Source organism: Arachis hypogaea, chromosome 14, assembly GCF_003086295.3.
Source record: "Arachis hypogaea cultivar Tifrunner chromosome 14, arahy.Tifrunner.gnm2.J5K5, whole genome shotgun sequence".
In the NCBI taxonomy this organism is placed as follows: Eukaryota; Viridiplantae; Streptophyta; class Magnoliopsida; order Fabales; family Fabaceae; genus Arachis; species Arachis hypogaea.
The window spans coordinates 139,461,629-139,480,436 of record NC_092049.1 but is presented as its reverse complement, the minus strand read 5'-3'; the positions used below and the strand labels follow the sequence as shown (position 1 = coordinate 139,480,436).

Below are 18,808 nucleotides of genomic sequence, written 5' to 3'. Positions count from 1 at the left end.
CAAGTTTAAGGACCACTTTGAGACTCGAGTACAAGTTCAGGACCACTCTGAAATTTAACTCAAAAAATGAAGGACGATTGTTACAAAGAGTGAAGAGGGTTGAACCACAGATAGAGTTGGATGTAGGTTTAGACCTAATCCTATTCAGTTTAATCGTACTCGTAATATATTATAGTATATAATTAAAATTTATTATACATATATAATAAATTTGATGGAGATATAATTTTTTTTTGTAATTTTAACATAAATTTTATTATAATTTTATTGTTTTTAATTTTAATACGGACTTAATTTTATATTTTTTGATTCATTAATATGTTTATGAGCTATAAAATAATTAAATATTATATTTGATTGAAAAATATTAATTTGTTTAAAATCGGGTCAGGAATGGAACTTTAGAATACAGCCGATAAAATTAGAGTTAAAAAATTTTTAAACCACGGATAGAATAGTATCGAGTTCTAGAGAGAATTTTTTCATCATCGGAAAATTTGTGGAGTTTCCATTGTACCTCAATTACTGTCTTCAGCATCACATATTTGATTGAATTGAACCACCATAAAAAAAGTGCTTTTCATTGGTATTTGATCATCTCCATTTTTATATTTAATTTTATTGGTAGGTTAATACCTTATTCATTATATAGAAGCTTCAATCAATTATATTATTATGTAAATAAATTAAATTAAATACGATAATATTTATATATAAACTAAAAATATATCTAAAAAGAATTATTTTTTATTAAAATAAAGCTTAAATTTTAAAAAATATTAAATTAATTAATTAAATTTAAAGATTGAACAAAAACTGAATATTTAAAAAAAATTAATATTATCAAAATATACTAAAATATTTAAATTTAAAGGACATGTAGTATCTTCATTCTTCGATGTTCTGCTCTTGTTTAGATCTTTTCTTAATCCTTTTTTCTAAGTAGTGAGAGTTATAGATTATAATACATTAGTATAAAACATAGACATCCACATCCTCAAGCGCAGCTAAAAATTAAAGTAGACGAAGTCGTTATCATATATTAACAGTGTAATGCGAGTAAAAAAGCAACATGCATATGCAATACAATAACATACGACAAAAATACCAAAATTAAATAAGTCAAGGACTGATTCTACAGGGAAATGGGCCCCAATCACTGGCTGCCTCATTTATCTAAATAGAAATTCTATGACAAAAAATGTTTTCAATAATTAATTTTGATATTAGTATTACAATAACAATTCTAATAATTATAATAATAACATAGCATATAATAAATTATTATTATTATTATTATTATTATGAATGTATAATAAGAATCAATCTGATATTCTTCATGTATCATTGATCTGATTTGGTACTTTTTTTTCTGGATATATAGTTATTGAATGTTAATTTTCAATTTTTCTTTTCATATACAACCAAATTTAATAATAATAACAATAATAATAAAATACCTTAAAAATTAGACAACTCTGTAATTAAATAATCAATTATAATATTTTTATTATTTTAGTTCTTCAGTATCCTTCGACTCAATAAGTCGAGGACTAATCCGTCCTTGACTGGAACTTTGTTTAAAAGTTTGTCGTTATCCAATAATTACTACGTGCATAAGATGAGATTCAAATTTCCACACTTAATTAAGTGAACTAGTGAACTAACTACTAAACCAACCGAATTTGGTTGCACATAATCAATTATAGCCATGTCTTTTTTCAAAAGTTGAAACCAACAAAAAAATCAAAGCACACGCACCAACTTGGAACAGTTGAACCTGATCAACATTCAACAATGTCTATGGTATCATGCACACTATAATTGAACAGTTTCATTTGCACTTACCAAATCCGCGTTTCCTCACTTACTATTGTTTCTTTCTTGTACGCTCCTAACAACATACATAAGCCTCCAACTTAGACACCTTCCTCAACATCATGTTGTGTTTTCAGTTTTTAATGTTACATAATTTTCTACTATTCTCTTCAACTCAGTTGGATTGGTCTATGATGCATGACATCATTGACTTTGCACCTTAAACTCGCCAAGACCAATTACAACTACAAAGAATTAATCAACACAAGGTTCAAGTTCATCTCAGGATCTGAACAAGCAACAAAAATAACAAAAAAAAATCTCTCTTTTCTATGATGGGGTCTCTGTCCTCTTCTGATTAAGGTATGGCCATATGTCATAATATGTCTTGGTTTGGAAAAAAACATATCACTGTTGTTGAATCAATCTTGATTTGACTTGGTTTCTGAGTTTTAAGGATAAGAGGGACAATTTTTGTTTCCTGTATTTCTAATTGGAAGGTTATGTTTATAGTTTGGAAATTTGGCAATCTGATAATTGATGTTATAATTTATGAATAGTAAGTATACATAAAGGGTTTGTGGATAATATATTAATATTATGCAATTATGATGATTTCCTTTGAATTTATGAATCATCTAATTCAATTTAGTATGAGTTCTTGCTAGATGAAGAATTGAATCAACTTTTTTACATAAAAAATGTGTTATGTTAACTTTGTGACAGTGAACCTTTGATCTTGTGCTAGTTTTCTGCAAGATGAAATTTTCATAGAGATCATAGAATGGTTAAGCAAGCTGATTTAGTCATCATATGTGTCACTGTTGGTGTGGCCCTTGGAGTTCTCATAGCTTGCGCCACATTCTTCGCCGCGAGGTGGTACAAGAAGCGCATTCGACTCATAAGATCTTCAAATGATCCTGGTTCAACAACTCTTCCAATAAGAACAAATGGATTGGAAGCAAGCACTGAAATTAGTGCTTCTCTCACAAGTTCCATAGCCGTTTCAGGATCAGATAATCTACAAAGGAAGACACATTATTTCGGTTGGTGGAATCATCAAACTAAGGATCCAGTTTCCCCTGCTTCTGGAATTCTGAAGTACTCTTACAAGTAAGCAACATGATTCTTTTCTCTTTTGGATTGCTTCCAAATTTTTCTGTAATAAACCATGTTACTTTTCTATATTTATATGGTGTCTGTTAATGTGACAATACAACATTGGATGTCTGTATAAAACTTTTTGTACTATCAGTGCATACAAATAAAATCTAGTTTCTAAGGCACCTTTATGGTGAAGCTTTGGTATATGTAGAAACAACCACATTGCATGTTTGTAAGGAAATGGACTTCGAATTGCACATGTAATTGTTGCAGAGAAATTCAAAAGGCCACAAAGAATTTCACAAATATATTAGGAGAAGGATCATTTGGCACAGTTTATAAAGCCACAATGGCTACAGGAGAGGTGGTAGCTGTGAAGATGCTTGCTCCCAACTCCAAACAAGGAGAGAAAGAGTTCCAGACAGAGGTGAATATGCTAATAACCTTCAAAATCCATAGTTATACTTCAATCAAATATGATTTAATTTGTATATGCCGTCCGTGGTTTACGCAGACGTGTTTGATTTCGTGCAGGTACTTCTGCTAGGAAGGCTGCATCATCGGAATCTTGTGAACTTGTTAGGATACTGTGTAGATAAAGGACAGCGTATGTTGGTTTATGAATTCATGAGTAATGGAAGTTTATCAAACCTTTTATATGGTAAGTGGAAAAATGTTAGATGATAGTTGCTTCAAACAGACAGAAAAGAACTTTTTTTTCCTTTTACATGTATATTTAGCAGTCCACAATCATTAATACAAGTTTTTCTTTCTAACTTTTAACCAATTTCATCTTGCAAATGAAGTTTTCTTGAATCTTTGTTGAGACTAATTGATGCTATACATGCATTTAGATGAAGACAAGGATCTAAGTTGGGATGACAGGCTGCAGATTGCTGTTGATATTTCACATGGAATACAATACCTTCATGAAGGAGTATGTTCAAATATTTTATTTTATTATTATATTTCCCTCTAAGAACTGCATTTGGTTAATATGAACTTGCATGGAACAGGCAGTCCCACCAGTGATACATCGCGATTTGAAATCGGCCAACATACTTCTAGATCACTCCGTGAGAGCTAAGGTAAGCCAATTGTATCTCCCTGTGAGTGTGCTTAAATATAATGTTAGATTCATGTTCTTGCAAGAATGTTTGAAAATTCATTGTCTTAACACCTTCATACAATGTCAAATCAAGCATGGTCATCAATTCCTGGTAATATATGGTTCATAATAGATATGTGAATTAAGTATCTAAGGAAACTGAGAAACCATATCTTAAAAACTAGCTATTGAGAGAAAAATCGCTCTTTTTAAATACAACATCAAGCATCTCATACTATCTGATGTGGAACTCTGGGCACCCGATAATACCCAAATCCCTAATAGTGTATGATCATATGCATTGACATATAAGTAATAGGTTGTGAAATTATGTAGGTGGCTGATTTTGGGCTATCAAAGGAAGAGGTATTTGATGACCACAAATCTGGCCTTAAAGGCACATATGGCTATATGGATCCAGCATACATCTCCACAAGCAAGTTCACAATGAAGAGTGACATTTACAGTTTTGGTATAATAATCTTTGAGCTCATTACTGCCATCCACCCCCATCAAAATTTGATGGAATACATCAACCTTGTAAGTTGTTCTTGCTTTAGATAGCAGAAGCATCATCATCTTGAAATCCTCAATGCTAGAATTGTTATGAATCTGTGTAGTCCTAATAATGATTTTTCTGATATATTACACTGACCTCCCATAATAAGGTTAAGGAATATTATCACACCATACCTCTTAATATCCACAAATTGAGAGAAGTAAAATCATAGAAAAAATTGATGCAACTTAACCTTCATTTCTCTTTTTAATGGAAGGCTGCAATGGACTATGATGGCATAGATGGGATTATAGAGACACAACTTGTGGGGAAATGCAACCTTGAAGAAGTAAGGAAGCTAGCCAAAATTGCTCACAAATGTTTGCATAAATCACCTAGAAAAAGACCCTCTATTGGTGAAATATCACAAGGTATAATGATGATTAAGCAAAGGCGCCTTGTGAAGGAAGACACTATGTCATTTGCAAGCAGTAACTACTCAAGAACTTTGAGTAGGATAGAGGATCAACAAGTTGAGTTAAGTAGGATAGCCACCACCATGAACCAAAGAGAAGGTAGATGAAACCATAATTGAGGTAGCACTTAGGTTCAGTAATAGTTTTTAGGACTTCTGTAGCCCTGTCATAACCAAAGTTGATGGGGTGGTATGGGATTAATGAATCAACTACTACTAACTTGAATACATGGAAAAGAATTTTCAATTTTTAATATGTGCAGTATTTTGTTGACAATTTTAATATAAGGAGTAGATTACCCCCATTTTTATTTTTTACCTTCAAACCAAGCATTACCTTGCTCTTGTTTCAGGTTATGTGGAAAAAAAAAGGGTCTTGTAAATCGTTTTTGGCATTTTCATGATATAGATTTTGAAATGAAGAGTTACATATTGGATACTTTATATGTATATAACCTTATTAGTTATGATGTTACATGCGTTCAACATCAGTTAACCCATCGAAACCAGATCACAACAAAGCTCAGGAAACACTTTTAAAGCAACGAAGATTCGAAGTCCAACATTCCTCTTGTTAAATAACAGATTGGTATTTGACAAGATTCGTATGCCACAAGGATGGAATGAAAAATTCATCAAAATAAAAAAAGCAGACAAAGCACACAAGATAGTTTTATTAGGAACATAACATGAACAGATTTATTTAACATGCTAACCAGTGAACATAAACTGGAAAAAAACACTATAAAAAGGACATGTTCTTCACACACATTGGGAAAGTAAGGTCTCGCTTCTATTTGCTGATCGAAGAGCTTATATACCTGACAGTCTTCATATAACTATCACACACCTCGAAAATCCTGCTTTGTGCTAAGCCTCTGCATTATGCAAAGACTCCATAGTTTCATTGGTTTCACTCCATGTTTGATTGATGAGGATAAAGATAAGGCTAAAACTGGCATGACGTTCCTAGCCTCTGTCTCTGCTTCTTACTCCCGTTCCCTCGTTTGCAATTATCAAAAGCTGGGATCAACAACCTCTGAAAATTCTCAAGAAACTGGTTCCACTCCTCTTCATCCATATCTGTCACCTTCACGAAGCTAGAGGTCGCAGGCAACTCATTCAAACTCGTGTTCCCAGATGATGTACCAGCCAAAAAACCACCTTTTTGCTTTGTACCCGAGTGCTGCCAACTTTTCTCATCCATTCCCGTGCTTTTCATGGACATTGACATCATAGAAATGTTAGGTACCAAATTTCCTGCAGGGCCTGTACATTCATCTGCACCTAAGGTTGTCTCCTCTTCATTCACGGCCTCATCCTCCATCACATTTTCCTCTAGCTTAGAGAGTGGGTTTCTGCCATTTCTACTTTTTGATCCAAATGGGAAAGATGGCATGCCAGTCAGTTTCTCTTCATTCGCGTTGAAGTCAAAACTCTGATCCTCACAATCTAATTGGAACTGAGTCGCCTCTTTATCTCCTACTTCTGCCTCGAAAGAAGTAAACTCTTCCTGCTCTAATAGTTTCTTTGCTTCAATACATATAAGCTCAAGCTCACTGGGCTCTTCATCATGACCTTGAAATTCCCGACTCATCATGTCACCAATCTCAGCAAGACAAAGACCAAAGTCGGCTGCTTCCTTAAGGAATATAGTGCAGAGAACCAAAACCCGCAAACAAGCTTCTCGGATCATGGGCAGCTCCATTCTCAGCATGTCTGAATCACGAAATGGGTCTAAATTATGTATGTAGTTGAGCTCATCATCTGAGAAGGGAATTGAAGCCTGAGGCCAATGGATCCACTCAAAATACGGATCTTCCAGATTTTCAGGGAGGCAAAGACCATGATCAATAGGAACGAGCTCCACCTGATCAAATCTTCCAAGACCTTCAAGCTTCCTGACAAGAAGGTTTCCTGCATGTCTGTCCGTATTTAAAATCCGAATATCTAAAATCCCAATCCTATGAACAGCAGCAACAGGGAAACTAGAAGTTCCATGATCACTTGCATCAAAATCATGAGGAATGTACTGCTGCAGTGATGCAATCTTGCTTATTTGCTTCTTGTTAGGATGCATATTACCATTGACCCGGTCATTAATGTTAAAAATAGGATGTGTCACCTTCACAAGGGCAGTAGAAGGAACATTAGCAAAATGATCATGGTCCAGAAGGTAAGCTGCAACTTCTCTTAAGCCTGTCTCCCCAACCCTCACTGAACGTTTCAGTCCTGGTTGCCCAAGGGCGTTGCCAACAAAACCTTTTGGATTGTTTGGTGCATAAGGCTCCTCATCTGTTGGTTTGACAATAGCAGCATTTTCCCCATCGCAGTTCCTAAAATAGTATGCACCTCCCAATCCACTTTGAATGGGAATTGGTTCAATGCCCATTTTTATTGCACTTATAATATCCTTGACCAGCTGTTTTGTTTCAGAAGATATTTCTGCACAGCCTATAATCTCAATTTCTCTACTCCGATCTTTTTGCTGAAGATCCCTACCAGTTGGTGAAAGGCAAGGGCTAGATGAACTCCGGTGTAAGAAGTTCCTGGTGAGAAGAAGCGGAGAATCATTTCTAACAACACTTAAATCATTTTTCAAGATCATGTCCCCACATATAAGTGAGCTTTCCTCGGTTGGGACATTGAGTGCAATCTGCAACTTCCTCTTCACAGTATGGGCATTGTCACTTCTATCTAACTCCATCCCCAAAACACAACCAGTTTCAGTCTGTACAAATACTCGTCTCCGCCAGGAGGGCTTTTTTTCCATGTTCTTATTCCCACAACATTCACCCTTAGGAGGTCCTGTGAAGGTTGCAACAGCCATGTCGGCACATAAACGGGTGTCCAAATCAGGACACGTGTAAAGAAAAGGAGAAGGGGAAGACTTCAACGCCAGCAGCAGAGGCGGCAGTGGCAGAGAGTTTCTCTCTCAAGCAAACGCCAAACTCAAATGCTGGCACTTGATGTTGCAAAGAAGATATTTTACCATAAAATAACATAGTCAGCTCTGTAAAACCCAAAAAGCCTCAAAAGTTTATCACATAATCTTGAAAAGCTTACTTGGTAAAACAGATTCCACTCAACCAGAGTTACATTCAAGATGACACCTGATAAACAAGCTAATTGAAAAAGAAAAACAAATCACTACATAGAAATATTACCACAGAGATTAACAAACAAACATATAAAAGTGACTGTAAGCACTAATGTTGTATATGAAAAGTCAAAAAAGCATGTAATATGAAAAGTCAAAAAAGCATGTAATCTATGGTGATATAACAAGCCACAAGTGATATAACTCAATTAAGGCATTTAACCTGGAAAGATTTAATTTTTACTTGCAACAGGTTTAATTTTCTCTCACTTGCCTTGCTCGACCTAATCTCAACCACACCATAAAAAATAATTTATTCTTCCTTACTTTTTCTTATATAAATTGACCCAAAAGAACGGAACTTCACAGGCATTATTCAACACCTTAATTAATTGGGAAACTATAGGTTCTAACTACCCTAACCAATCACTAAAGACAAACCAACCATCATAATATAAATGAAAAAAAAGGCAAACTGTCCTTGATCCTAGCACCTAGGCAAATACATTCACACTTTTATATCCTAACCGAAGTCCACAACCTATAATTCATGTGAAACTGAAAACTTTGACTGCAACATGCAACTTGGATTTGGATGATCCTTTTCTCTAGAAAAATGATAGTGTCAGTCGTCATCTTCGTGCATGGATCCACCATACCACAAAAACGTAATTGCACAATACAACGCACTTTCGTGTACTCACTAATCCAACAATAATAACAAACTAATTAGATAACACATATTGATCGGATATATTATATTATTATTATTATATCATAGTATAGATATCACATAAAGCTCTAGAAAGCAAGACAAACATCACAGATCAGGAGAATAAAAAATGATTAATAAACATTAATGTAAAATTTAATCGAATATGAATTAACACAATACTATCATTACTATGAAATTCAAAACGAGAAAAAAAAATGAAAATGGATAAGATACTTGCCTCCTTCAACCTCGTGAAAGAGCCAACGCACCACAAATCTCACAGGCCATCGTTGAATTCGACAGCTTTAATCACTATCAAAAGAAAACCAAAAAGTTAAACACTAAATCACAGTTTCGGAAATTTAGAAAAAGAGGAATCAGACTGCAAAAATTCCAAAACCGTTCGATTCCTCAGAAAATTAAAAAAATAAATAAATAAAAACGATCTCGGTTCCAAAATTTAATCGATGAATATGAGAGAGCAAAAAGGTGCGGAAGAGTTAGTAAGGAAAAAGTGGAACTGACCGGAGAGGATGAGATCCGGGAAGGAGCGGCGGCGCGTAAGGCGGAGGCACCGCCGTGGACGGTGGAGGAGAGTTCGGTACTGTCCCGCTTTTCGGATTTGTTCTGTTATTTTTTTGTTTCTCTCTTTTTCTCAGTGACGAGCGAAGCGGGATAGTACGGCCTTTGGGGTTTAACTAATTCTCGTATATTTATACACTACTAAGTACTAATACGTAGGTAAATAAATTAATTTTTTAAGAAAAAAATAATGAGAAAAATTATAATTGCATTACTTCGTTGAAAACTAATTATCCTTTTTGGAATTATTAGAATTTTTTTATAGTTTAATTATTTTTTAATTTTTATTACATTAAATATTTCTTAATTACAACACATTTAATCGAGTTTCCTTCGTTATAAATTTTCATATATAAAAGTTTGTACATATATAATTTTTTTTTCGTTCGAGACAGGGGCGTGATGTCGTCATCACTCGTCAGATACAGGACACGTGGGGATCAATGCGCCGTACCTAAGGCACGTGGAAGAAGTTGAAATGGATGTGTCATTTTTCTTTTAAAAAAAAAAAAAAAATCAATGAGGTTTCCCGTTATGTAGTAATTCAATTACTCACTCAATCCCTACAAATAATCCAAGGCCTGTTCATTTAAATTTGGTGTAATGGTTTAAAAATTTAAAAATCAAATTTTTAGTAAATCACTTTCGATATATATGTGTGTGTTAAGCAGATTATTTAACAATGAGATATGTATGTAACTAGCAAAGAAAAATGAACTATTAGATAAAATTTTATAATAATTTTACACCATTAAAATTATTATTAATAATTATTTGATGACTATAAATCACAAAAATTACTATATCCCTAACACACTTCTTTTATTTATAAGCACTTTTAACAAATCTCATGCTGTCATGTGTCGATCTCAATGCAGTCTCAAAGATAATTATTTCTACCAAATACATACTTGATAATCGTATTATATACCACATTCATCAACTTTTAAAATTAATCTCAACCTCGATCGAACAGACCCTCCATCGAACTTTTTTGATCGAAAGTCACGTTGTCAAAGCTATTTTGTTCCACCAACAATATAAACAAATACATACACACGAGCTGATGGAAAGGGGGCCAATTCCCTCTTCCCTCCAAACTAATAATTTGTACATTTTAGTTTTAATTTATATTTTTTATGTTGGTTCATTCTAAACAAATTTCTAGCTCTGCCTATATATATGTTATTGGTTAAATTAACCCTTGCAAGAGGATGATTCTTTCAAAAATTTTATGAATGAAATTGGCCCTAAGAGAGTTACAAATTAATTACTTTTGTTTTTTATCTCTCCATTAATAATTTTTATCAATAATTGATGATACAGAATATCAACATATATGACATTTAGTATATTTAATTGAATAGTGGTCAAATATGTTTATGAAAATTTATTAATTTAATTACTTTCTTATATAAACTATAATCTCAATATAACATAGCGATTAAATAAAAAAATTTATGTATATTTTTTCAGTGCCAATTAGATATATTAGGTGTCATATATGCTGTAAATTAATATTCTACATCATTAATTGTTGATAAAAATTATTAACGGAATTACGAAAAGATAAAAATGTGTATGTGTGTGTAGGAGATAATTTCGTGCAAACGGAATTTTCTCGCAGGAACAAAAATCTCGTGTGCTCAAGCTTTTCTTGCGTGCACGAGGTCAATCTGCGTGCCTTTTTTTTTGTCGATATCTGCGTGCCTTAGGTAATGAAGCACATCTATCTATGTTTTAGGCTCTCTAAGGGCCCAACAACGATATCTAATGGTATTTAGAAACCAATATGAAGGAAAAAAAAGACACTATAATATACACACTCATTTTTCTTTTTCTTAGAGTTTAAGACCTTAAATTTTAGAAAGAGGAGCTCTAACTCAAAAATCTCGTACAAACAGAATTTTTTCACACGAATGAAAATCTCGTGTGCACAAGCTTTTCTTGCGTGCACGAAATCAATTCACATACCTTGATTAACGAAGCACATCCATCTATATTTTCAGCTCTCTAAGACCCAAGAGTTGTATCTAATGGTATTTAGAAGTCAAGATAAATAGAGAAAGAAGACACTATAACATGTACACTCATTTTTTTTAGAATTTAAGACTTTAAATTCTAAAAAGATGAGCTCTAACTTTTTTCTAAAATTTAGGGATATCTTTTAAATTTATCCCTTGTTTTTAGGTCTTAGTTTATTTAATTGTAATTCTTAATTTATTATTCTTGTTTTACTATTCTAGTCTTTTTATAATTTTTATTATTTTCTCTAATTTGCTATTTTAGTTTATAAACGCTAGTTAAATTGTCAATTTTTTGTATTAGGTAGTTATACTATTTTTATTATTTTTATAATCTATAAAATTTTATATATATACATAAAAGCTAATTTTTTAAAGGTGGGTATGGTCCGGATATGCCTGCGGGTAGGGTAGAGTATGGTTTTAGGGTATACCCTACTCTACCCTACTCGCACCTCGTATATAACACATATTTTATAAAAATTAGGTATATAGTGAAAGAAGTGAGAATTGAACCCACAACTTTCCTTATGTAATGACTTACAATAAGTGAACAACCACTAAAATTAGTTAGTTAATTTAGTAATTTAGAGCATTAGTTTTTTATTTTTTATGTTATTAATATGTATAAAATTCGAAATGATTGAATTTTATATTTACTTTGAAAAAATTTGATATTTCTACAAGTAGGATAGAGTAGGGTAGGGTTTAAAATTTTAGGTTGCGGATAGAATTAGGGTTGAGAGATTCTCAAACCGCAAGTAAGATAGAGTAAAATTTTAATAAAATTTTCAAAGTCACAGATAGAGTTAGAGTAGAATTCAAACCCTACTCTATCCTACCTATTATCAACCCTAATTTGAGTTGATCAACGTATGAATGATTCTTACCACTACACGAACTTTAAAAAGGATGCTTGGATGGATAATAAAGATCCAATATTATTTAAAAGCAGGTTCAAATAACAGATTAATAATAAGATATGATATGAATATTCTCTTTTCTGGCTTTTAGAATCAAGTTTTTACTTAGCTCTGATATCAGTTATCTTCAGAGTCTTACCAAGAATGTAAAAATATAACTGTAATATATATAAATATACTAAAACGATTATCAGAACTATCAGAAAATCTAAACTAGTAATATATAATGCACCAACATAGTTTATTATATAAACTCTGCTGGTGATATATATATATATATATATATATATATATATATATATATATATATATATATATATATATATATTATTTACAATATTTTTTAATTTGATAGATTAAAAATTAATTTATTGTGGATTTAAATTATATTTAAGGGTCTATTGTTATTTAATAAATTACTGCATGTATAAAATTAAATTTAAATTCTCAATACTTATTTAAGGGAACGAGTAAGTTAATCACTCGATCAATCCAAATAAATTATATTGGTGCATTATATAATAGATATGAGGTTGCGGTTTTTGGTTGATGTTTTAATTAATTATTTCTTAGCACCCACAATCAATTATAATTTGATTCCATAGTTTTAAAGAAAATGAAAGCATAAAACATCTTAAATAATACAAAACATACTTAATCCCTCCCCCCTCTTCTTCTTCCATAATCTCGTGACACTAACTTGTCAATATCTACTTATCCATATATATGTACGTCCAATTTATATTTAATCAAGTTATATATGCATAGGGACATAGGATTGATTATTCGAATGCAGCTGCTATGCGTAGGCTAATTCCAATAAATTTGTTAATAACGATGTTATGCGTATATTAAAATTAATTATTAATATAAAATAAATATTAAAATATAAAATAAATTAAATAATATAAAAATATATTATAACTAATTTTAATATATAATTAGTATTTTTATTTTTGTAATTATAAAATTTTCGATTTTGATAAAGTTTAACATTTTAGTAATTTTCTCTTTCGCTCAAATAATTGATAATTATATAGACAAAAATGCAAGGAATAAAAGGTCTTTTTCATTTCATCCCATTAAGAAAAGTACCCTCAAATCAAACAAAAAAATGTTGCGTGCTTTCATATCTCAAACCATATATTCGCCATTGATTTGATTTGATTTTAATGGAAAATAAACACTGCAGAGAACTGTGTTACGGTGTTGAACTTGAACCTGTTGAGTGTTGAGCAATAAAGAAGATCCTTTAATTTACTAGCCCTTACCAACCAGCATAATCTCTTTGATTCAGATATGGGAGGCCCCACACCCTTCCTACATAGATTATGCAGGTTACTTACTTTGAAAATGAAATACTTCTCTATCAAATTTCAACTCCTCAACAGGCTGAATTTTTTCAATATTGTAGGGAGATAGGTGTTTTTCAAAGTTATTTTTGTATAGTTGAGTTTAATATTATAAGAAAATTTTTTGATGGTCAGAACACACATAAAAGGTCACCATCGTTTTGTGCATCTTAATTTTTTAATAATCTAAAAGAAAAACGGCAAACCTGTTTTGAGTTAAAGGAATTTTTTTGTTTTTTAAAATTAAAAAACTAAAAACGGCAGTGCCGTTTTGCGTATTACACAAATTTTAAAGTTGAAATTGGTCAAAACTGCAGTGATATTTTGCTAGAAAAATGAAAACGTTATTGACGTTTTATACTGACATAAATAAAAAAATATATATAAAACTAACTATAAAAAAATATTAGTGTTATCGTGAAAAACACTTCTAAAAAAATAGACGGGAACAACATGAAGTGGTTCTTTATTTTTAGATGTTGAGAGAGTTCTCAACTCTCTAGTAGTTTGAGTTACATATGCTGAATGAAATTTTTTGTGGGTATATTGATTATTGAGTGTATTAAATGAAGGGTTACGTTAGTATAAAAATATATTATAATGCTTAAAATTTGTATGATATATATAAAAGTGTGATTTATTTATGTAAAAATTTATGTGTTATTGTTATTCCTCTTCTTGAAGATATTCTGATTTATGTTTATTTGTATATGTGATATCATATATTTTTATCTTTATTTTTAATTCTACAATAAAAAATAGAATAAAAGATAAATTCGTCCCTGATCTTTTTTACTGCGGACATTTTCGTCCCCGAAAATTAGGAAATACTTAAATGTCACTGACCCCGTTAAAAACTGGACATTTTTACCCCTCCGTTTGAGTGTTTCCGTTTGCCTTGATGGAAAACGGTGACGTGGCTCCCGTGGCGCTGAGCTGGCTTTAACGGGCTGCCACGTCGGATGGGCTTTTAAAAAGAGGACAAATTAGTCCCCAAACTCAAAAACGCTGCCGTTTCTTAGTCATCCCCAATGTATGAAATCCTGGAGCCCTAATCCTTCGAATGCATTCTGAGGGTGAAGCGGGAGAAGGAAGAAAGGGAGCATTCCGACCATGGCATCCGAAGGTGTGTCCTCAAGCTCGAGAAGAGGCCCAGTTCCGACCGGCAATGATGGAAAAGAGTGCGTGTCACCAAAGTGCTTCTGTGGAGAAAACGCAATCCTATTCATGTCGAGGACGACCAGAAATCCAAAGAGATTGTTTCTGGGATGTCCCTTTTATAAGGTATGCAAAGGAAATCTGTGTAACTCCGTTTGTGGTAGGGTTTATCCTCAATTTCTGATTTTCTGAGCTTTGAGGATTGATTTTGTGTAGGTTAGACAACCATGTTGCAAGTATTTTCTGTGGCTGGACGAGCACATAGCTAGTCTTGGTGTTGGTGTTACAAGGTACCTAGGGCATGAGCAAATTTTGCATGGTGAAGAGCATCACTGGAACAAAGAGGATAATGTTGCTGGAGAAGAGGATAGAAGCGTTAGAGGTTTAAAAAAATCCAATTGGGTGGAGCATATGTGTGATGTTTGTTGTCCTGATATTTGCATTATTTAGTTATAAGAAATGATGTAAGACATGCGAAATGTTAAAAATGAAATGTATTAATCATTTGTGTATCTGACATAAGTTTGGGTCATGTTTGTGATTATGTATGTATGAAAAGAAAGTTGACAAAGTTACAGAAAATCAAACTTTCAACCATTAACATCAACATAAAATTGGCAAAGTTTCAGAAAATCAAACTTTCAACCATTAACATCAAAATAAAAGGAAAGTAGTATGTCTTTCTACCATTAACATCATCTTACTTCACAAATAAAGTTTGAACCAAAATAAAGACCCAAACCAAAAAAAGGAAATAGTATCTAGAATTTCTAGTTATCAGTTACATTGGGTCACAGCTAAACAAAAAAAAAAGCATAATATCGTCAGCCGTCAGTCATGTTGATTCCTTAGATGTTGGGTCAGTTAGTGTTGTTGTTTTGGAGACTTCCTGAGTTGGTGCTACTTGCGGTGTGCTAGATTGTCCTTGAATCAATGGTGCCGGTGGCCTAAAGATCTTCTGCTTTGGTCTGAATTTTGATGCTTTCGGACGAGAAGTGTTGTTAACCATCGATGGAACCTTGCCTGGATCTTTACTTGGAGGGGTTGTAGTTGGGGCTGGTGGCCTGAATGGAGTGACTCTTGCTCCCAGAGTTGGTATCACAAGTGTGGATCTAGTAAACCTGGATAGAGCTGGTGCAACATTTGCAGGATTTGGTGCAGCTGCACTCATAACCTACACGCAGGAGCAGACCAAAACATGGGGAAAAAATAAAGCACATCAACTGGGTTCAAACAAGTCATATATCAAATTGATCACAAAGACAAGAAATTAAATAGTTACAGTAGTTGGTTGTTGCAGGGGTGTTGTGTTGCTTGGTTGGCTACTTGAAGAATCCTGGAGAGTTAATGAACATGATCAATCAGCATGATAATAAGACAGATTAGTCCCCTAAGTTTTCTATACTAAGACATATTGATCTTTGAGGAAATCCATACTAATACTCATTAACCCCTAACCTATAAGCCAGTAAGACAGATTAGTCCCTAACACAGTTATTTCTAAATCAGCAATTCTACATGAGTGTGTTATTCAAACCAGAAATAGAGAATGCAAACTTACCCCTAGAGTTGGAGCTGACTGTGACAAAGGAAGCACAACCAGTTGTTGAGAGCTGCTTCCTTCTTTTTTCTTAGGCTTCTTTGTTTTCGGCTTCCAACCGGGGTTTGATGGAGCTCCCTTGCAGGTTTTGTAGTTGTGGCCCTTTTCACCACACTTACTGCAAGCCACCGAGAATGACTTCTTCAATTTTCTCCCTTGTGGAAACTTGTGGCCTTCATCTTCATCCTCTGACTCCATAGGTGTGTACAATTCCTCCGACTCATACTCAAACATGATTTTCTCAGACTCTATCGGAACTTCACTTACATACCATCTGCCTACATTATCAGAAACCACTTCAGGCCTATTGCCACCACCTCCTCCATCATTCGGCCCAGAAGCTGGGTCCATTCCACCATCACCAGCTGCCCTTGTGTTAGCCTGACCACTCCGTTCTCCACTTGCATTCTCCCTCGCACCATACTGCACCTTCTTCTTACCCTTCTTATGATTATCCTTTATCCGTTGTCTCTTTATGACTTTCTTTTTGGGGGTTATCACCTTCTTCTTGGGCTCTCTTTTTCTCTTGCCACCAGCAGCCCCGCTATTGCTCTTAGAATCACTTCTATCACTCTCAAACCCAGCTGGTGGAGGTTTATATAATACATCCTCGGTGCTCTCGTACCCATCATCCGATGAAGAGGATGTCTTCAATTCTTCTAGAATTTCATCCACATTCACATCCACTTCATCATCACCATTCCTACCAGCATCATCTACTACCTCCGGAGCATCAACGGGCTGGTCAAATTAAATGTGAAACTCAAGATAATGTTGGTCCTTCAGTAAGTTTTCTCGCATTGCATTGATCCCTGCGTCCCCGGTTAACTCGTTCAGACCAGACTCAAGATTGCCACTTCTTCGATCATACCAGTATACTGCCTTGTATGAATGGTATCCCAAACCCTTAAATAAGGTTACAAGGTCCCCGAAGTTCACAAAATCTGGGTCCATCTCCGGGAACCTCTCCTCCTTACCATTTTGATATACAAGGACACCATCACTATCTCTCACAAAGCTGTCTCGGTGGTAAAAAACTGGCACTACAAAAACATCCACCATCTGAAATTTACCAAGAAACAACTTTGTGTCAGTACTGGGGTACATTGAAAATTTATTTCAGAATCCCCTAAACCTTGACACAATGCTTCCTACTACTATTTCTACACACTATGCTCTAAAAAACATTTTCTTCCCTCATTACACCACTGTTACACAGTCTCAACATGCACCCATGATAACTTCACCTTTAGTACAAACATGAACTACAAAAACTTCAGGGGTAAGGAAGGCGATCTTACCTTGACAGGAAGACGGCAGTGCTGACCTTGCCAGTAACCTTCTTTCCTACCACCGACAGCAACTCCACTGCACGCCGATTGCTCTTCCACGTAGTGCAGTTTTTGGAGGGAGAAACAGGGGGAACTTTGATCGTTTTGGTGTTATGGGTGTTGCGTATGTGAGTTAAGGTAAGTTTCGAAAGGTTGGAGAGAAACAGCAGCGTTTTTGAGTTTGGGGACTAATTTGTCCTCTTTTTAAAAGCCCGTCTGATGTGGCAGCCCGTTAAGGCCAGCTCAGCGCCACGGGAGCCACATCACCATTTTCCGTCAAGGTAAATGGAGACACTCAAATGGAGGGGTAAAAATGTCCAGTTTTTAACGGGGTCAAGGACATTTAAGTATTTCTTAATCCTCGGGGACGAAAATGTCTGCGGTAAAAAAGGTCAGGGACAAATTTATCTTTTACTCTAAAAAATATACGAACCATTAATGATAATTATCACTATTGTCTGGTGGTTAATCTTTTACAATCATTATTTAAAAACATATAGTATAAATTAATAATAAACAATTAAAATACTAAAAAATATGTTGTATTAATAAATATTTTAAATAAACAATAATCTATTAAAAAAATTCCTAAACATTAATATTAATAATTATAATTTTCTATTTTTAGAGATAAAAATAAAATTACTAGAAACATATGCTAACAATTAATATCATTAATTCTATTCGTTTAAAATAATTAGAATACTACGACAAAATCAGTTTTAATTTATTATTAAATATTTAACATAAACGATAATTTATTAAAAATACACCGTAAACATTAATAGTAATAATTATTTTTTTAAACACATTCTTGATAAAACTAAAATTAGTAACGATATATGCTAACAATTAATAACATTAATTCTGTTTTTTAATAAATAATTAAAATACTAAAAAAATCCAGTTTAATTATTAAATACTAACAATTCTATTTTTCCTTTTTTTAAAACCTTTCAAACAAAATTAAAATTAGTAAAAATATATGCTAAGAATTAATAATATCAATTCTGTTTTTT

General features: G+C 33.3%; 2 protein-coding genes across 4 annotated transcripts; one reads left to right on the top strand and one right to left on the bottom strand.

Moving 5' to 3' along the window:
* The first annotated feature begins 1,735 nt into the window (after window positions 1-1,735).
* LOC112744654 (calcium/calmodulin-regulated receptor-like kinase 2) lies at window positions 1,736-5,443 on the top strand. Of its 2 annotated transcripts, none has more exons than XM_025794342.3 (8): window positions 1,736-2,181; window positions 2,567-2,931; window positions 3,196-3,349; window positions 3,457-3,583; window positions 3,777-3,859; window positions 3,939-4,010; window positions 4,367-4,570; window positions 4,807-5,443. In XM_025794342.3, the coding sequence occupies exons 2-8, from the start codon at window positions 2,603-2,605 to the stop codon at window positions 5,110-5,112; spliced, it is 1,275 nt and encodes a 424-aa protein (XP_025650127.1). In that variant the 5' UTR covers window positions 1,736-2,181; window positions 2,567-2,602; the 3' UTR covers window positions 5,113-5,443. The 2 variants fall into 2 exon arrangements, with proteins under 2 accessions (XP_025650127.1, XP_025650128.1); XM_025794343.3 differs by having other exon boundaries at window positions 1,821-2,181; window positions 2,545-2,931.
* A 217-nt stretch (window positions 5,444-5,660) lies between these two features.
* LOC112744653 (phosphatidylinositol 4-kinase gamma 7) lies at window positions 5,661-9,510 on the bottom strand. 2 transcript variants are annotated; one of them, XM_072215223.1, is made up of 4 exons: window positions 9,345-9,510; window positions 9,058-9,131; window positions 8,071-8,129; window positions 5,661-7,969 (listed from the first exon to the last, which is right to left on the bottom strand). In XM_072215223.1, the coding sequence occupies exon 4, from the start codon at window positions 7,832-7,834 to the stop codon at window positions 5,954-5,956; it is 1,881 nt and encodes a 626-aa protein (XP_072071324.1). In that variant the 5' UTR covers window positions 7,835-7,969; window positions 8,071-8,129; window positions 9,058-9,131; window positions 9,345-9,510; the 3' UTR covers window positions 5,661-5,953. The 2 variants fall into 2 exon arrangements, with proteins under 2 accessions (XP_072071324.1, XP_072071325.1); XM_072215224.1 differs by having other exon boundaries at window positions 5,661-7,963.
* Between the last annotated feature and the right edge of the window lie 9,298 nt (window positions 9,511-18,808).